The sequence below is a fragment of the Macaca thibetana genome, chromosome 7 (genome assembly GCF_024542745.1).
Source record: "Macaca thibetana thibetana isolate TM-01 chromosome 7, ASM2454274v1, whole genome shotgun sequence".
Classification (NCBI taxonomy): Eukaryota; Metazoa; Chordata; class Mammalia; order Primates; family Cercopithecidae; genus Macaca; species Macaca thibetana.
The window spans coordinates 160,998,556-161,017,213 of NC_065584.1; the positions used below are offsets into that span (position 1 = coordinate 160,998,556).

The 18,658-nt window shown below is 53.3% G+C and overlaps 1 protein-coding gene across 4 annotated transcripts in view; it reads left to right on the forward strand.

Moving 5' to 3' along the window:
* TMEM266 (transmembrane protein 266) overlaps positions 1-18,658 on the forward strand; it is a 150,046-nt gene that overhangs the window by 93,829 nt on the left and 37,559 nt on the right. For all 4 annotated transcript variants that reach the window (XM_050799851.1, XM_050799855.1, XM_050799853.1 and 1 more), the window contains 2 exons: positions 7,914-8,068; positions 11,394-11,467. In XM_050799851.1, coding sequence (XP_050655808.1) covers positions 7,914-8,068; positions 11,394-11,467 — 229 coding nt within the window. The remainder of the gene's footprint in view (positions 1-7,913; positions 8,069-11,393; positions 11,468-18,658) is intronic.

Here is an 18,658-nt window from a genome sequence, read left to right on the forward strand (position 1 = left end):
CTGAGGTGGGCAGGGGTGAGGTTGCCAAGTGTATGGCCGTTTCCGTCACCCCCTCACCCCCCACCCTGAACTCTTGCCACCACACCCTACTGTTTCCCAGGGTTGACATTTCTGAGGATGCAAGAAATCTGAGATTCTGGGACAAGCAAATGTCAGACTCTGGTGACCCCAGCTGCACACAACCCTCCTCCCTCTCTCCCCGCAAGGCAGCAGGGCTAACCTTTAGCTCTGATTGCAGAACTGAAGCTGCCTGTATGGAAACTTCCATTTATTTAGCTCTCCCAGAGCGCTGGGAGAGTCACCTCTCACCTCCACCTTGAGAGTTCTGTTTTCGTGGTGTGTGTTTATGAGCCCGCGTCTCAGAGTCTGTGTGCTGCTGTGGCTTGCGCCCTGGAATAGGGTACAGGGAACAAAGGGGAAGCTTCAGTGTTTTTCCTGTGTTTCTGGCTCTCCCTGGGTGAGAAAGAAGCCCCACTAACCCTTTCAGATGGTTTGTAAAAGGGTGCCCCGTAGGCATTGGGTTGATGGTTCTCACAGATTGAGATGATGCGTCTCTTTAGAGGCATCATACACAGTGAGCCCATTTCTTTCCTGCCTTTTTCCTCCCCTTGTTTTGCCTTTTGAGTGTCCTAGAACTAGGAATGCATTGGATCATCAGAGTTCATGTATAAGGCTGTAGGCTCCGTAAGGATGAAGGCTCTGATCACCCTCATGGGCCCAGTACCCAATACAGTGCCTGGCATTTGGTGGGCATATGAGAACCATGCCTGGAATGGAATGAATGTGGAAACTTACTGTGTTTATTCATGCCCCTTCTAATGACTGTGTATCTAAAATCACCATAGTAAATCGTATGATAAACACTGTGTTATGGGCTTGACATATGTTTTCAATATTTTTAAATTTCACAACAACCCTGTCAAAGCAGATTATCTCCATTTAGGGGATTAGGAAACTAAGGCTCAACGATTCCAGTCAGAGTTCAGTCAATGGTGTGACTGTGATTTGGAGACAGTAGTTGCCAGCAACAGCCAAACAGATGGAAAAGTCTGGCTTTCCCCTCCATGAAAACAGAGAAAAAGGACTTGCCTTTTATAGCAACTAGATGAGTTAACATTTGTAAAGTGCTCACAACAGCTCCTGGTGCACAATATGTATCTTAACTGTTTGTTTAATCAATAAGTCCATGTCAATGACAGAAGTTACATTTCCGCCTCATGGCTTTCTCCAATATTTTAATCATCTGGAATAAATATAGTAAAGTGGGACCCAGGAGTTTTGCTGACCATCAAAACCATTGGCAAAGTCAGCTGTGACACCCAGGGCACAGGTGTTCAGCATGCTAGAACCGGCGCGAGTGGAGCTAGGCGGGGCCTCAAATCACCTAATCCTGGGGCTTTAACCTGGAGCCTGGGTATCCTTAGATGATCCATTGGTGAGATTCAAGGAGTTCATGTACTTCCTGGAATCTTATGCACAGTGCTGTGGTTTTATGCATTTTGGGGGTGTAGGGGCATAGCTTGTATCCACTGCTGGAGAGCTCTGCAGTCCAGAAAGCTTCTGAGCCCTTGGTCTAGCAGTGCCTTCCTGAAGGCAGAGTGACAGCAGCTGGGGAAGCCCAGGGCCCCAGGCTTCAATCCGGCTCCTCCTGCCAGGCAGCTTCCAGTCTCATTTTGATCACCTCCCTCAGCCCCTTCCTTGAGAACTTGAAGGATGAAAATCTCAAAGTAGGGCCGACAGGATTAGCTAGTTTGGCTACCTTCAGGGAGATGGGCTGATGCTGTGACTCTCCACTGCCTGTGAGCTCCTTTTAGGACACCTTGAGGGTATCCACGGTCCCCCTGCTCTGGCCACTCCCCAGCTTGCACCTCAGGAGACTCAGTGCAGTCACTCCCCTCCCCGCCACAGCCAGCCTGGCAGCCACTGCAGACCAATTGCATAGTGGATTGTGGTGTGGGAGAGGCCAGTCCCCACAGGAGCAAGCTCAGCCCTCCCCATCCTAGCGCCACACGGCTCTACTTCCCCTTCCAGATTGGGGCTGCTTCAGTGCCAGGCTTGGGAACGCTGCCTGACGGAGCAGTGGCTTGAGCCAGCTCCTTCCAGGTCACCCCTGTGGCTTTATCGCATATGAAGCCTCCGCTGGAAGTTTGTCATTTCACTTTCATGTTCTAGATTTTTTGAAATTTTTATGCAAACACCTAAGACTATGAAGCAGAAGCAACAAAGGTACTCAGCCTCCCCTCCCACCCCAGGATTTCTCTGAGGCCTCAAGAGTGACTATGGTAGAATACTTGCCCATCTGCCAGGACATACCATCTGCTTGTTGGTATTTGCAGACTCTGGCAGCCCAAGCCGGGCCCCTGGAGCTGTCCCCTCACTACAGCAGCACCAAGACAGGAAATTGGGAAACGCCTGCCCTCTCGTGGCAATTCTGGGGATAACACCACCCTGAGAAGCAGCCCTGGGGCCTTCACGGGCTGATGCTGAAGACAGAAGGAAAGCACCTTCTGTAATTAAGCAGTCAACGCTGATTTCCCCTTTGGCCCACTAAGCCCCTTGAGTCATTACTGAACCACTCAGGAATCTTTTGAAACTGGTCACATTCTATTTTGCTGCTAAAACACAGTCTTCTAGGAATGTCCGAGTCATCTGAATTTCAGATGAAATTTTACTAGCAGCTTGAGATTTTCAAATACTGGTCAACCAAAAGCCTGCAGCTTCAGCCCAGCCTCCCAGCCCCCCACCCACCCTCGAGGGCCCTGTTCTGGAGCCCTGGGGTCTGTGGTCTTGCAGTCTAGTGCAGCCCTGCCCTCTGTTTCTGCTCTTCCCGAAGAAGCCCAGAACCTGTCTGGACTCTCTTCCCCTACCCCACACACACACAGCCTGCCTGCACCATTTCCTTGATGCCCCAGGGCTGCTCGACCATGGCTTGCCTTCTTTTGTCTCATCTCTTCTGCTCCCAAACTCCCTTTGCCATGCCCCCTTTACCTTCTGAGATACCTGTTACCTCTTATTAGGCCACCAGAAGCATTTGTTCTCACCCAAAGCACCTGGGATCTCATTGAAATGCAGACTGAAATTCAGCTAGCACTGGGAAGGGCTGAGACGCCGCATTCCTAACAAGTGCCAGGTGATGCTGCTGCTGCTGCTCTGTAGATGCCACTGAGTATCGACGACCCGGAACAGCCGTTTTCCATCCACCTTGATTGCACACTGGAGTCATCTGAGGAGGCCTGGGTCCTCACACAGGTTGTGGTTCAGGAGGTCTGGTGTGCAGCCTGGGCATTGGAGTTCCTAAGAGCTCTCTTGGATGCTCTAGTGTGCAGCTTGGGTTGAGATCCACTGACCTGGAGGCACATCCCACCCCCAGTCTCCATGGTCCCTGTCTCCCTGCTCCAACGCAGCCAGGCCTCACCAGACACTGTATCCCCTGGATACCATCATTTCCTTGACAGTGGTCTTCTGTCGTTCCACTCTGTCAAGTCCACCCCCATGTGCCTTGCCCTCAGGCCACTGAGAGGAGGAGGTGCACAGAGCAGGATGCAAGTGACACCCCCAACAAGGAGGCCTGCACGAACTCACTCCCAGACTGACATGGTGGAGGGGCAGGTCGCTGAGGGCAGAGTGTGGGCAGGGGACAACTGAGCTGGCATGAGAATAAAAGGACAGGACCAGAGCAGCGTGGCACAGGCGCGATTGTGCGGCTGCCTCAGGGTTCTTGGGTGCTGTGTGTTGGCTGTGCCAAGGGCTGTGGCTGCTCCAGCAGCATCTGTTTAGATGGTGGTGGGTGGTGAGTTACACCCACTGCCGAAGGGGGAAGCCCTATCCTCCTCCGGGCCCAGCTCCTGGCTCCCATCACCCTGGTGTTTCTCATGCTGGAGTTACTTCGGGGCTGAATAGAATTTTACCAGAAACAGTCCCTATGTAGTGTACATTTCAACCATGTACACTAAATCGCTCTCCCCTCACCCCCATTAGCTTTCTCCCATGTCACTTTCTCACTGAGGCCTGCTCTGACCACCATAATGTCAACTCATCCTTTACCCGTCCTAATCCCTCCACCAGCTCTGTGTGTCTTCCTTATGGTACCGTCGCCTTGTAGCACACCATAACCTGTTGTATTTATTGCCTGACCGTCTCTCCCACTAGAGCGTAACCTGCCCAAGAGCAGGGATTTTCGCCTCTCTTGATCACACTGCCTACCTTAGCTCATGGTGGGGGCAGCGTTCATTTGACTTCAAGGCCGTCATCTCCTGCCTGGCATTCGAATCCTGCCATCTGCCCGGTCCTCTACCTGACTCTTCCCTGAGGCTGAGGAGTGTGCTCTGGTGGCAGGGCCAGGCCAACTATGGGCTGACTTCAGACCACAGGTAACTCCAGACGCCCATCTCCTGCAGCTTCTCGCTAACCACCTGTTGTGATTAGTAAGTTTCTCTAACCAAAAAAAGGAAAAAGAAAAAAATGACATTTAAACAGCAATATAAATTGGCTTTTCCTCCCTTGGAAGCAGGTCATGATCTGAGTCTCCTGTCAATAGGGAACTGAATATACACGGAACTAGTGCTCCTGCATACAATGCTTCGTTTCATTCCCTACTCCCTTCGGGACCCTCCTCTGGGGTAGAAGGAGCAGTATCTTAGGGATGTCCAAGGCACGAAGGTGAACAAATGCCTGGTGCCTTCTGTGGAATGTGAAGATGAGGCTTCCTGCTGGCCAGCCCAGGCAGATGGCCCTGGCAGCTGCCCTTTTTATTCATAACTGCCTGAAGGTGCTTGGCTCAGATTTCAAATGACAATGACATGGCATCAGTTTTAGGGGCCACAGACACAGGAATGGGCATTGGGGAGAATGTGGAATTGGAACCGGGTGTCCTTGGGCCCTAGAAAAGACCATGCTAGAGCCGTCAGGGAGGAGTGAGCAGGCAGAGGGCAGGGGAACCGGCTTCCGGAGGCGCTGAGGTGGCTGGAGGCTGAGCGTGAACTTGGTGCGAGAGGTGTGAAGGATGAAAATGGGGCTGGCGGAAGGGGAGACAGGAATGTCACATCCTGGGAAAAGAAGCAGGGGGAGTAGGTGATGCCGGAAGGAAGAATCAGGAGGTGAGGAGGGTGGCCAAGTGATGATAGCCAAGGATATCTTAAAATGCAAAGGCTTGTTAATGGACGGGAGCACCGTGCCGCTGGCACTGCTGTGGGCAGCAGCTTTAGGCTTCTGTGAGCCTCCAGCCCAGCAGGGCCAAAGCTGTCATCCGAGCACCTGGCTTCCCTGGCCAGGTCCTTCCCTCCTGCCCCTCTGGACAGATGGCCTTCCCATGCGCTTTTCCCCAGCTTATCCTGGCTTTCTGCCTGCATCCCAGGGTTCCCATGCTTCTCTGATCAAATCACAGTCGCCCTCACCAGGCCCCCTCTGGACCCCTCGGCTCTTGAGTTTAGGGCTGCCAGCTTTAGCAAATAAGAATACAGGATTCGCAGTTAAATTGGGATTTCAGATAGGCAACAGATCATTTTTTAGTATGAGTCTATCATACGCAATGTTTAGGGTACACTAGAAAATTGCTCATTGTTTATGTGAAGTTGGGATGTTTAACTGGACATCCTGCGCTTGATCTGGCAACCCGCCCGAGCTCCTCCCAGTTTCAGTCTGGGGTTTCCTCTGCAGCCCCTTGCGTGAAGATTGGCCCCTTGTGCCAGCATGAAAGCAGAAAGAAGTGGTTTGCAATGGACTTTGAAATCCACTTGCAGTGCGCGACGAGGGTGTTCATCGATGGCCTTCACCATCTGGCCCCCACAGACCATTCTCCTGTTTTCTGCTTGTCCCTTAATGAAAAACCCTCTCTTTTGACCTGGCTGGTTTCCTCATCTCTTGCCCCATACTCTTGGACCTGCAGGGCTCACGTCCACCCCCACAGCCCCATCCAAAATGGCCTCTTCCTCTTCCTCCTTTGCCTGTTGATGTCCTCCTACCTGTCTTTCTGGAAGCAGCTCCCTGAGTTTGGGGACTGAACACCAGTCTTTGCATTCCCCACAGAGTTGAGGACGGGGGGCCTATCATTCCCAGAGGTGTTAGAAAATATTCAGAATGACGTGAATAAGCCCAGTGCCCCACCAGGTTTCTTGAAGAGCTGTGAACTTTGTCTGTCCTTCCAATGGCAGGGGACTCCTTCAGGCTTTCCCTGGATGGAGTGTGAGGACGAAATCTCCTTGAAGCATTCACGTTATTCCTTCCGAGAGAAGGGGGCACCTCAGGGCAGAGCCCCCTTCACAACCCCGTGTTCAGGCCATCACATATTTTATCATCGTCGTCGGCATCATCACCAAAATCCATTTCAGCTGCATTGTCTTTACAGGGCCGATCAGTTTCCTCGTTTAACTTTAGTGACCTGTGAGTTCAGGAGCGTTATCCCTGTTTACACATGGGGAGGCGGAGGCGGAGGCCACAGTGGTGAGGAGCCTTCACGCGGGGCCCCAGGGTGGCCGAAGGCAGAGCCAGAAGCGTGGCCTCCCGGGCTGGTGCTGTGGCTGCCACTTCAGGATGCCTAGTTCTTCCTCAGCAAGGGAGGCAGGCAGGTCCTGTTTGTGCCTAAACTACCAAACCAGTGCGGTTTGAGCTCAGCTCCCCCATCCCTGTATTCCCCAGACCCCTCAGAGGTGCCTTTCCTGTGCTCCTGAGAGAAGGGTGTCCAGTGCCCTGCGGAGCCCATCCAGCTCAGATTCCGTGACCCCTCCCACCTCCAGACCTGCTCAGGAAAGCGTCTGTCCGCAGCAGCCTCACCTCTGCTGTGATGCCCAGAATCATATAGTCAAAGGTTTCCCTGAAAGTCCGTGGAACTCTAGTCTCGCCAGATTCTCACTCTGTGATAAAGGGTGTCACGGTCCAGCAAGTCTGGAAAGCCCTGATTCTGCAGTCTCTTTGGGACCATGATGATGCATAAGAGCATATTGAAGGCCCTAAAACGCCCCACAGAGAAAAATAGCCATTTAACTTCATTGGACCCAAATTTCCCAAAACATACCCAATCATGGAAACTTTTGCATCAAATAACAACTATGAACATTTTGTGGAACTAGTGTTCCACGCAGCCTACTTTGAAAAACAGCGATCTAGTTCAAATCTTCCTTTTTATAGCTGAAAAATGGAAAATCCATTCAGTGATTCATCGAGCATTTATTAAAGGCAAATTGAGATGCTCCCAAATGCCAGAGCCCATGTCACCGCATTCTGAGCTGCACAGAAGTGCAGTAATAACACATTGTTTCCACGCTGCACTTGCCGCTTAGGCCGACTGTCCACTAACCCACCAGATGTTGGTCTCATACCCTTTTCAACTTTGAGAAGACTGAAGCACAGAGATGCATGAGCTGCAGGTTTGCATATAAGCCCGGCTGTGAGCGGTAGCTCATGCCTGTAATCCCAGCACTTTGGAAGGCCGACGCGGGTGGATCACCTGAAGTCAGGAGTTCGAGACCAGCCTGGCCAACATGATGAAACCCCATCTTTACAAAAATACAAAAATTAGCTGGGCGTGGTGACATGCACCTGTAGCCCCAGCTACTTGGGAGCATGAGGCAGGAGAATTGCTTGAACCTGGGAGACAGAGGTTGCAGTGAGCTGAGGTTGTACCACTGCACTCCAGCCTGGGCAACAGAGTAAGACTTTGTCTCAAAAAAAAAAAAAAGAAAGAAAGAAAGAAAAAAGAAAAAAAAATGGCCAGCTCTATTTCTTAATGAGACATTTTCACCCTTTATGATGCTCCCCAGCCTCTTGAATAAGGTTGTGTTTCGCCATGAAGCCTAGAGCCAGGGAGAGAGCCCAGGAGGAGTGACGCTGGTGGGTTTGAGAGCAGGGCTTTGACTGGGGCCCACCCTCTTGTCCCCTCCCATTCTTAGCCTCTCTTCTCCCCACTTTTGTCCCCGCAGGTCTAACTGGCTGAAGCCGTGCTGTGGGAAGAGAGCAGCCGTGTGGCAGGTATTTTTGCTCAGTGCAAGTCTCAACAGTTTCCTGGTAGCCTGTGTAATATTGGTGGTGATTCTCCTGACTCTGGAACTTCTAATAGATATAAAGCTTCTCCAGTGTGAGTAGCAAGAGAGATACATATGCCAATACATATGATGTCAATATTCAATGTGCATCTGCATTCATCAGGGGTCCCCAACCTGCAGGCCGTGATCTGCCCCCGCCGATGCTGCTGCCCAGCCTCAGGCCCCAGGGCTCATGGGGATGGCCACTGGGGAGGAAATACATCTGGCAGCTTCTCTCTCTGTCACCCCCAGCCTCAGTTTGCCCCTCTCTGCCCAATGTGGCCTCTGCAGTCCTCTCCCCAGCATTCCATGATCAGAAACTGATGAGATGAAAAACGTTGGGGACCCCTGTATGCATTTTTTTAATTGCTCCCATTTGGGATTTTCCAGGTTGGAATTTTCTGTAGTCTAAAGAGAGTTCCCATTTACGGAGGCATCTCAGCTTGTAGTAACTACTTACGACAGCGACCACAATGATAAGATTCCTGGTATTTTTATCCAGCTGTGAGTTGGCAGTGTGATTTATATGTATGGTGATAGTTTTTAAAGAATTTTCCGCACATTTGACACTACAGTAACCCTGTGAGATGGGCGAGATGGATATGATCCCATATTATAGATGAGGCAAATTAAGATTTGGAGAAGTGAGATACTTGCCCTAAGTAAGAGGTATTGGAGCTGGGACTTCAAGGCACCAGGTCATTTAACTGCTTGGCCAGTTCTCTTCCTCTTGGTATTTGTCCTAGTTTCACGTTAAACCTTGTCTTCCACCTCTTCTGTCCTGGATGTCCCATAGTGACATTGCTGTCTGAGTGGAGGATCCACCGCTTACCCCCACCAGGCCTACCCTGTGCTGTTTGTCGCACCAGAGGGGCAGGGGCAGGTATCTTGCCTCTTGACTTTGGATAACTTAGTGGTTTCTGGTGCAGTTCCTGGTTACCTGTATTGCCCTGACTCAAAAGGTAGATCCTTCAAATGCAAATTTAAAACGAGGCACAGGCCAGGTGTGGTGGCACATGCCTGTAATCTCATTTGGGGAGGCCAAGGTGGAAGGATCGCTTGAGCCCTGGAGTTTGGGACCAGCCTGGGGAACATGGCGAGACCCTGTCTCTACAAAAAATGTAAAAATTAGCCTGGCATGGTGTCACACGCCTGTAGTCCAAGCTCCTCGGGAGGCAGAAGTGGGAAGATCGTTTGAGCCTGGGAGGTCGAGGCTGCAGTGAGCCATGATCACGCCACTGCACTCCAGCCTGGGTGACAGAGTGAGACCCCATCTCAAATAAACAAATTAAATAAATACATAAATAAATGATAATAATAAAAGGTACAATTATCAGCTCCAAAGAGACTTCTTTTCCTTCCACTGGCTAAATCCAGGACTGTAGATCCAGTCACCCCCAAACCCATTCAGATGTCTTGGGCTTCCTTTCTCAAATGCCCTCAACTCCTTTATGGGATCCTGTGAACTCAGGGTCTGTCCAAGCTCCCTCCAAGTCACATGAGCCTTCTCTGCTCTCTGAGAGAGGATGAATGGTGAGCACAGAATTGCTTTTGTCTGATAAGCCTAGTTGGGTTTTATGCAGCTGGTGGCCCCTTGGTTCCAATTAAAGGATCTTCCAGCATAAAGTGACCGGTACTGGTTTTACACTCAACCTGTCTTCAATTAAACCATGTTGTATACTTTCCCTCCCACTCACCCGTACTGTCTGCTTTTTATGAGACCTGCCCATAACGGAGCCTTTCTTTGCCCGTGGCGGATTGTCCTTGGGGCCCTCGGCTGCTCGGGCTATGACAAGGTATTGAGGAGAACTGAGAACCCAGCCGACACTGGAATTTTGCTTAAAATTAAGTATCCAGGAGATTGATTTTGGTGGGAGATCCAATAGCAGCTCATAAAAGGCATCTTAAATTCCATAAAACGCACAATCAGAGATTTATTGCTCTTCTAAAGCAAACCGTAAAAAAAGGCACAGGAATTCATTTGAGAAATAATGGGGAGAGATTTTATGTTTTCAGAATCATCTGGAGGTCTTCTTGGAGTCACATGGGCCTCAGCCTCTTCGTTCCCACTGGTATTCATGTGGCCTGACTCCAGGCTCATCTTCTAAGGGTCGCCTTGGCCCAAAGCCAGGGGGCCTCAGAGTCTCCCACCTGGAACCTGGTTTTGCAGCTGTCTTCCCCTGGCTATGCTTTGTGACCTGACTTCTACCCACCCCCAGGGTCTGCAGATCCCAAAGCTTCGGGAGAGGTTGTGGGTTCCTCTGTTTCAGTCTGGCCCTCCCCGCTGAAGGCACTGGGCACTTTCCCTTGGCCCTGGGGGGTTTCTGAGCAATGTGCCAAGCAGGCCTGGCGGCAGCTCACAAAGGAAACAGAGCAGGCATGTTCTCAGCAGCATTCCTGCCCCTTGCCCCATCTCAGCTCTTCCCCAGTATCCCACTAGTATTTCTTTTAGGCCTCTGGGGAGCCCTCTACCCTCTGGGGCAATCCCTCCCACCCAGTCTCCATCAGAGCTCACCTGACCCTTGTCCTAGGCCCCAGCATCCTGCTTTTGGCCTTGCTGGCTAAAAACCATGCCATGCCAGGGTTCGAAGGCTGGCCGTGGCTTCACGTATTTTAAAAGGGCTTTCCAAAGAAAATGCCTTAACTCTAAGGAGTGGCTGGTGAAAGGTGGGGCGGGAACCCTCAGGGGCCAATGGCTCCTCTCACTCCCACTCCAGAACCTGGGGGCAAGCAGGGCAACGTAGAAGTTTAGCAGACCCCATCCCACTGGCTCTGCTAATCTAGGGAGGGAGGCAGACACCTCTGCCCCAAACCTGGCTCCCCTGCCAGTCCTCACTGCAGCCTTTTCTCCAAAACACCCTGGCCGACACCACCGTCTCTGCCACTCGGTTTCCAGAACGAAAAGTCACAGTAAGCTCATTTAGAGTCCCCTGACTGTGCACAGCACTTTGGGGGTGAACTGTGGGCTGGATGTCTAAAAGCCCATCCAGCCTCGACTGAAGCTGCCTAACAGCCCAAAAGCCGTGAATGTCTTCCTGAGCCCCTTCTGGAGGGTTTCTTTCCTACAGTCTGGCTACAGCCGAAAGCCCACCAAAGACCAAGCAGGAGCTCAGAGAGGCGGCCCGTGGGGGAGAAGGAAGCAGCCCCTTGGGTTGGAGGCAAGAAGAACAGCATCGTTGTCTCACAAATCTCCTACCGCCTTCACTGCAGACGCCAGCTAAAGCTGCCCTTGCTCTCTGACCCAATTTCCACCAGATCTAAATGTTCACGCAGGCGGGCCCTGGGGTCCCAGAGGTCTGGATGGATGCTGCGAAGCCCCCATAGCAACGCACCTAATTCCTTGCTCCTCAAATTTGGTCCTTATCCTGTCCATTGCAGTTTCCAGCGCGTTCCAGTTTGCTGGCGTGATTCACTGGATCAGCCTGGTCATTCTGTCCGTGTTCTTCTCAGAGGTATGTAGAGACTGTGGCCTTGTCACCTCCTTTGTTGGGTGACTCCTGTCCTGGGAAAACCAACGTCTACTTCTTGAAATGGTTTCTAGCATCAGGTCCCCCGCTAGCCTTTGAGGCTGCTGGGAGGGAGATACAATACAGATAGCTGAGCTCTGTTGGGGGAGATGGTACAGGGAGCCCGACCCAGCCAGGGGGGTTTGGCGCAAGCAAAACCCTGGGAGGAACCCCAGCGGATGAGCAGGTGTTCTCCTGGTGAGGGGGTGCCGATGACGCTGGTGAAGGTGAGACTGAGTGTGGCATTGAGGGGCAGCCAGTGTTGGATGCGGCCAGTAAGGAGCAGGTGGGAGGTGAGGCTGAAGCCGAGTGCCCACACAGGGAAGCTCTTGGGACGCTGTGGCTGTGGTCTTGGGCCCACAGTTGGCCGGACCCTTGGGGCCGAAGCACGCAGGGGGTGGGGGAACCGGGTCACAGGGCCAGGCAGTGGACCTGACCTGGTCCTGCAGGGGCCCCGGGTCTGATGGGGCCGAGAGATATGCCTCTCAGTGTGAGTGCGAGGCTGTGTTTCCGAGATGGGGGCTCAGGGAGCATGGACCCCCGTCAGCGTTGCTGGAGTCGGCTAGTAGAGACCAAGTGCGAATCTCTGTGGTGAGGGGAGGGGAAAGTTTACGGAGATCTGGAGATCCGCGGGCCGCTGGGCTTGGTGCAGAAGCTGACGTGCCTGGGGAGCACATTCCTCTGTTTTTGCATGGGGGTGAGTGACACTTCCTTTGAGCAGTTCCCAGGCTGTCCTAGTGAGACTCTGGCCTGCATCTGGGTGTGGGAGGAATTGGCTTGGGCTTGCTGCAGGCAGGGCTTTATCCTGTCCTGTGCGCACTGGAGGTTCACTGAAGGACAGGAGAGTTTCATGTAGAAAACTGGTTTTTCCTAACAGCCTAGGACTGGCCCAAGTCAGCAGGCCACTGTGTCACTCCACCCTCCAGCATCCCATCCTTGCTATGGGTACATATTAGCCCATGCAGAGTCCCGTGGGCCTTTCAGCATGGCTCAGCAAACCCTTGGGGAAAGGCAGGAACGAGTGAGGCACAGCGCCTTCTGGGAACACACGCACAGCTCACACTAACGGGAGCTGCTCTACCTGAGGCACGGGGGCTCTGGGACCCCAAGACCGGGGGCCTTGAAGGGAGGAAGGATGCTGTGAGAGAGGGTGGCATGGGCAGAGGCACTGAGGTAGGGAACCTTGGGAGTCAGGAGTCCCAGCATCCTCTTGTGGGTCCCCTCTGGTCTACCTAATGGCTCTGCACTCTCTGTCTCTCTCTCCCCCCACCACCCTCCCTAAAAATCAGGAGGGAGCTGGGCTTTGGGTCTTGAGTCTAGAATCCTGACTCCGGGTGTGGGGTGTGGTGGGCCGGGCAGCAGGCATTCCAAGCATGGAACATTCCCTTTCCCGGGCCTTGCCTCCTGCAGCCCATGGAGCTGGCCAGTGAGCCTGGGCCTGAGGCTCAGATGGAGGGGGCAGATCCCAGCACTGCCCTCCCAGGACGGGTCCTAACTGCCTCCCTGAGACCATTGTCCTGGAGGTACCTCTGCCTGCCCCCAGAGCAGAGGGCCTGCTCCCCCACTTACAGCCCCCACGTGGGTCCTGCCCTCCCTGGCCCCTTGTCTCTGCCTGGCCAGGATTCCCTCCCGCAAACACATGGGCCATGGCCAGATGTCTCCTTGATGCAAACCTTGGAAAATGTGCCATGTGTCTGTGACTGCCAACAAAAATGTTTAATCAGTTGCTGCGGTTCTTCCCCTCTATCCCTCTGCTTTGGTTTTATTGGCTTTTGCAGAATTTATTGCCCAGCATTAATTTGGCATTCCCTTCCCGTCACTGCCGGAGACGAGCCACCTGAAACAGACAAACCCCTGTGCACAGGAATCGCAGCCTCAGAGTCCCCCACAGGCACCCCCAAACCAGGGAAGGGGCTGGGTCCTCCCACAGCTGAGCGGGGAGAGCAGGGTCTGTAGGAGGCTGAGGAGGAAGGGCTGGCTCTGTTACCTTGACCTTGTCAAAGATGGTGAGGGAGTGGAGCCAGGCGACAGGTAGCAGGGTCCGGCCCTGCCAGTGCCCTCTGCCCACCATGAATGGAGGGCCGGTGCATGGGGATCGAGTGACGAATGAATGAGGTACAGAACCTGCAGGAATATACACACAGCTCACACCACACTAGCAAGCGCAAATTTCCGTGGTCTTGCTGCGTGCCCACAAGAACCATGTCAGAACCTTGTTACTGGAAGGGTCTCATGGAGGTCCCCTGCCCCCAGACAGTTTGGAAACATGCGAGCATGTCTGTGCCCCTCACAGTGACTGGGACGCCTAGTAGGAAGGGCCAGGATGGTGGGTCAGCCTGCGTGTTTGCTCACCATACCAGTGGTGTCCTTTCAAAATACTGCACAGACAAGGAGAGCAGCCTAGGGTTACGCAGCCAGTTAAGACCAAAACTGGACCCAGGGCTCTGGGCTCCTAAGCTGGTCTCTTGCCCCTGACTGCATCCTTCGGAGACCCTGAAGCTGGCAGGGTGGGAAGGGACCAGGGGTCTCTGGGAAGAACCTGAGAAAGAAAGTCTGACCGAGCGATCACTCAGACCATAGACCCAGGATGACTGGCACCCCCTCCTCAGCTGGGAGAAATGAGTGCCACCCCTTCAGGTCTGCCAGTTCTTTCCTGGTTAATACCCAGGGATGTGGCTGTGGGCCGAGGGTGGGGTGGCACTCTAAGCCTCCTTGGCCTTAGGGAGTGGACATTACTCCACAGGAAATTCCAAGAAGGTCACCCCGCCGGGGCTCCTGCTGTCCTGAGCAGTTCTCCACCCCCCCTCGCAGCTGAGCCTTAGGGCAGTCCTGGAAGGTGGGTAGGACATTTTATGAGTTGTGAAACTGAGGCCTGGAGAGGTGTGGAAACCTGCCCAGGGCCTGCAGGAATGGCAGGTGGGCCCAGGCGCAGGCCTCTGGGTGGATGAGTGGGCCTCTGCCCACCCCAGAGCTCTGCAGGCCGCTCTGGGAAGACGGGCTACTGTGCTCTGTGCTGGCCCCAGGTCACAGAGCTAGGCCCAGAGAAGGGGAAGGTGAGGCTGGTTTGGGCTCCATTTGAGGACGTCTGTTCAAATGGGCCAAGCTGTTTGACAGTGAGATAGATGCTGTCAAAGCGGTGAGAGTGCCCCTCATCAGGCAGGCTGTGCAGGGGTCCCTGCAGGGGTCCAAGGTGAGAGTGGATGCCTGTGAGACTCCCTGGGCCCCAGTCTTCCAGGTCACGCAGGGTCACTGCACTTCACGTGGCCCTTCAGCACCAAGAATATACAGAGCCTTGCAATCCAGATGGAGAATTGTGCAAAAGTTCTTCCAAAGCACAGCCCTGCCCTTGGCTGAGGCCAGGCCCAGCTGGCCACTTGGAACTGGGAAGACTGCTGCTCCTCCCCTGAGACTGCAGGAGTCCTTGGGGCCTCCTGGCCAAGGCCAGGCCACCCTGCAGCAGGACCCAGTGTGGGCTGTGGGGTGTTGGCCCCATCCCTGGGGTCTGGAAAGGCCCAGGCAGCCCCAGCTCTTTCCCTGGGAGAAGAGAAAGTGGAGCCACAGCTGGCCTTCTAGACAGGAGCCTCAGGCAGTGGTGGCAGCAGCTACTGACTCTCCTCTCCCTCTCATCCTCCTCCTTCTGTTGAGGTGAAATTCTCTTCACATAACCATTTTACAGTGGACAATTCGGTGGCATTTAGTACCCACACAGTGATGTGCAGCCGTCACCTCTGCCTGATTCCAAAGCACTTTTATCACCCCCAAAAGGAGACCCCATACCCAGTAGCAGTCACTCCCCCTGCCCCCTGTACCGCCACCCCTGCCAGCTAGTAATCTGCTTTTGTCTCTGTGAACTTAACTCTTCCAGATAGTTCATGTAAACATAATCTTACACTATGTGGTCTTTTGTGACTGGAGTCTTAGCATGTTTTCTCAGTTCATCCATGATGTAGCACAGCACACTTTTCTTTTTTTCTTTTCGAGACAGGGTCTCACTCTATCACCCAGGCTGGGGTGCAGTGGTCCAATCTCAGCTCACTGCAGCCGCAACCTCTTTGGCTCAAGCGATCCCCTCACCTCAGTCTTCCAAGTAGCTGGGATTACAGTCGTGCACCACCACACCTGGCTAATTTTTATATTTTTTTTTTTTGTAGGGACGGGGTTTCGCCATGTTGCCCAGGCTGGTCTCAAACTCCTGAGCTCAAGTGATCCTCCCCACTTGGCCTCCCAAAGTGCTGGGATTACAGGCAACAGCCACTGTTTTTCTTCTCCTTACCAGTGTGAGACTAGTGACAGTGTCAACTACCACACAGATCTTCACATTTCTTATTTTGGCCTTGTAGTTGGATCCTGGAATCCACGTCTTCGTCTTGCCATTGTAGTTTAACCCCAGGGAAAATTTGTCCAAGAGCAGATCTGCTTCTTAAGGAAGTGCCAGGGGTCAGCCTCCAGCACCTGGTACCCATGGTGGCTGTTCCTTAGACCAGCCTGCTCCCCTGAGCCACACACCACCCTACGCCCCCAACCTGGGGGTGTAGCTGGCAGTGTTGGGAGGCCGCAGGCTCGGGGCTAGACATGGCTGCTCCCTTCTCCCTGGCTGGTGGGCCCCATGTGGGGATGGCTCTGCAGGGCACAGGGGTGTCCAGCCCCCACTCTGCTCACTAAGAGGTGAGCTAGGGATCTTCCTCTGCCTTTTAAAAATTTGCACAAAACCAGCTTATAGACTAACAGCTACTTCCGCCTGCATCTCCCAAGGTTTCCAAACTCTAGCAACCTCATCAGGCTCCTCTCCAGGGAAATACGCTGATTCTGCTGAGGGGAGGGCCTCGGCCTCAGGCCGCAGGAAGGGGCAGGAGCCCTTTCTTCCATTTGGCTGAGGCAGGGCCTGGACCAGGTGCAAGGCTTGGGACTTCCCCCTCTCCTGTCCTGCGGCCTGAAGCCTGGACCCCTTCCTTCAGAGAAGACAGCGTTTCCTTCCCTTGGAAGAGATGAGGGGAGTCCCTTCTTGAGAGCAGGGCTTGACCAGGAACAGAAGATGAGGGCGCCTGAGGCGGAAGGCAAGAGGGGTCCAGGGACCAGAAGGTTCACCAGCCACTCTTCACACCTCAGTTTCTGCGTCTCTCAAATGGCATAAAAACTGTGCTCCTAATAAATACTCAATAAATGGCACCGTCCTTGAGTGTTTGCCAAGGCTCTAGCCTACACTGCTTATCAGAGCAGCCTCCTGAAGGCAAAACTGGGATGAAGGAGGCTGAAAACCCTTAGCCCCAGGTGGGAAAGGAGGTGACTGAAGCTGAGGATTCCGGCTCCGTCAGATGCTCCTTCAAAAGCCCTTTGCAACTTTTAGGGGCCTGTATTGCAAGGCCACGGCCCTGGGGCTGGGGCTGGGGGTGGGGCAATCCCTCATCATCACTCTGCTTTTTTAGTGAGCTGTGTGCCTCGCTGAGCTCTGGAGCAGCTCTGGAGGTGGCTGCACACAGGCGTGGATCTGCTTTCAGCCCAGATCTGTCCAGAGATCCGGCCAGTGTCAGGTGGTTAGTAAGGAACAGTCAGAGCCAGAAAGAGGACCAGACTCTTGACTCCGCATCTAACGCCCTTTCTCATTATTGCTTGTGGACCTGTGGTCTCCTGTTGTAACCTGGAGCAGGGTCGCCTTACAGGTCCCTGTGGTTCCATCGGGTGCTCCAGGGGAGTTTGTTTAAAAAGCGTATTCCGGGGCTTGTGCCCAGAGTTTCTGATATCCTGGCTCTCTACAAGAGTCCAGGAATCTGCGTTTTACATAAACCCCCAATGCTGCTGAAGCGGGGTGTCCTTGGCTGCACATTGAGAAGCACAGGCAGTCAGTGGGTTAGTCCAGCCCGTGTTTTCTGAGGTGTAAGACTCTGCTTGGTCTGTGTGGGGCAGGGCAGTGAGGCTGTGTCCCTGCCTCCGTGGGCAATGGGTCTCGGCAAAGGTGTCGGGAGGGGAAGGATGCTGCGGGGGGGAAAAGCCAGCAGGTGGCGTGTTTCAGAACCAGGGTCACTCTGGCCTTGACCCTAACCTGGAGCCACTGCTTGCCCATCACTAGCAGGAGGCCTGGCTGGGAGGTGTTTTCTGAGCCCTCTCCACAGCGGCCTCTTGCTGTTGTGTTTCCATGGGCTGAGCTAGGAAGGAAAGGCTTCCAGAAGAGTGGGGCTTGAGCCAGGCCTCCGAGGATGGGTCCCCTGTGGACGGGCCAGCACAGAGGGAAGGCAGCGGCTGGGATTCTAGCTGTTTCACCTGTTTCCCTGGCACTGCTCTGGTTCATGAAACCGTCCAGTCTCTTTCCTTTGTGGGGCACAGAGGCTCTGGGTGCACTGTCTGCTGCCTCCTCCTCCTGCTCAACCACTGCTGGCTGAGTCCCATGCCTGGCCAGCTCCCTCCACCCCTCACTCCTGGGCCTCTGCTTTTTCGGCTAAGAAGAGTGTTGTTTCTAAAGAAGCATGATGATTCCTCTTATTTGAGGATCCTAAAGGAGTCAGATTAATAGGGACAGAAAGTAGAATGGGGAGAGGTAGAATAGGGAGTTACTGTTCAGCAGGTACAGAGCTTCAGTCTGGGAAGACGAGAAAGCTCTAAAGGTGTATGGTGGTGATGGCTGCACAGCAATGTGAATGTACTTAACACCACCTGGACACTTCAAAAATGGTTAAGATGGTTTTGTGTTATGTGTATTTTACCACCATTTTAAAAGGAGAAGGGGGAGAAAGAGGAGGAGCAGTTGCCATAGCAGAAATTATATTTGCACCAGGCCCCGTTCCCATCTTCCCAGCCTGGACTTTTGTTTTGGACACTCCAGAATTGAGAGTTCAGGATGGATATGGCTATTGTAGCATTTCAGAGGAGACAAACACTAAGTTTCAATCTCAGCACAATTAGAGGAGTTGGGCAGCAACAAAAGAAACCATATCATTATGTAGTGTGTGTGTGTGTGTTTTTTGAGACAGAGTCTCTCTGTCACCCAGGCTGGAGTACAGTGGCATGATCTCAGCTCACGGTAGCCTCCGCCTCCCAGGTTCAAGCAATTCTCCTGCCTCAGCCTCCTGAGTAGCTGGGATTACAGGTGTGTACCAACACGCCCGGCTAATGATTGTAGTTTTAGTAGAGACGAGGTTTCACCAT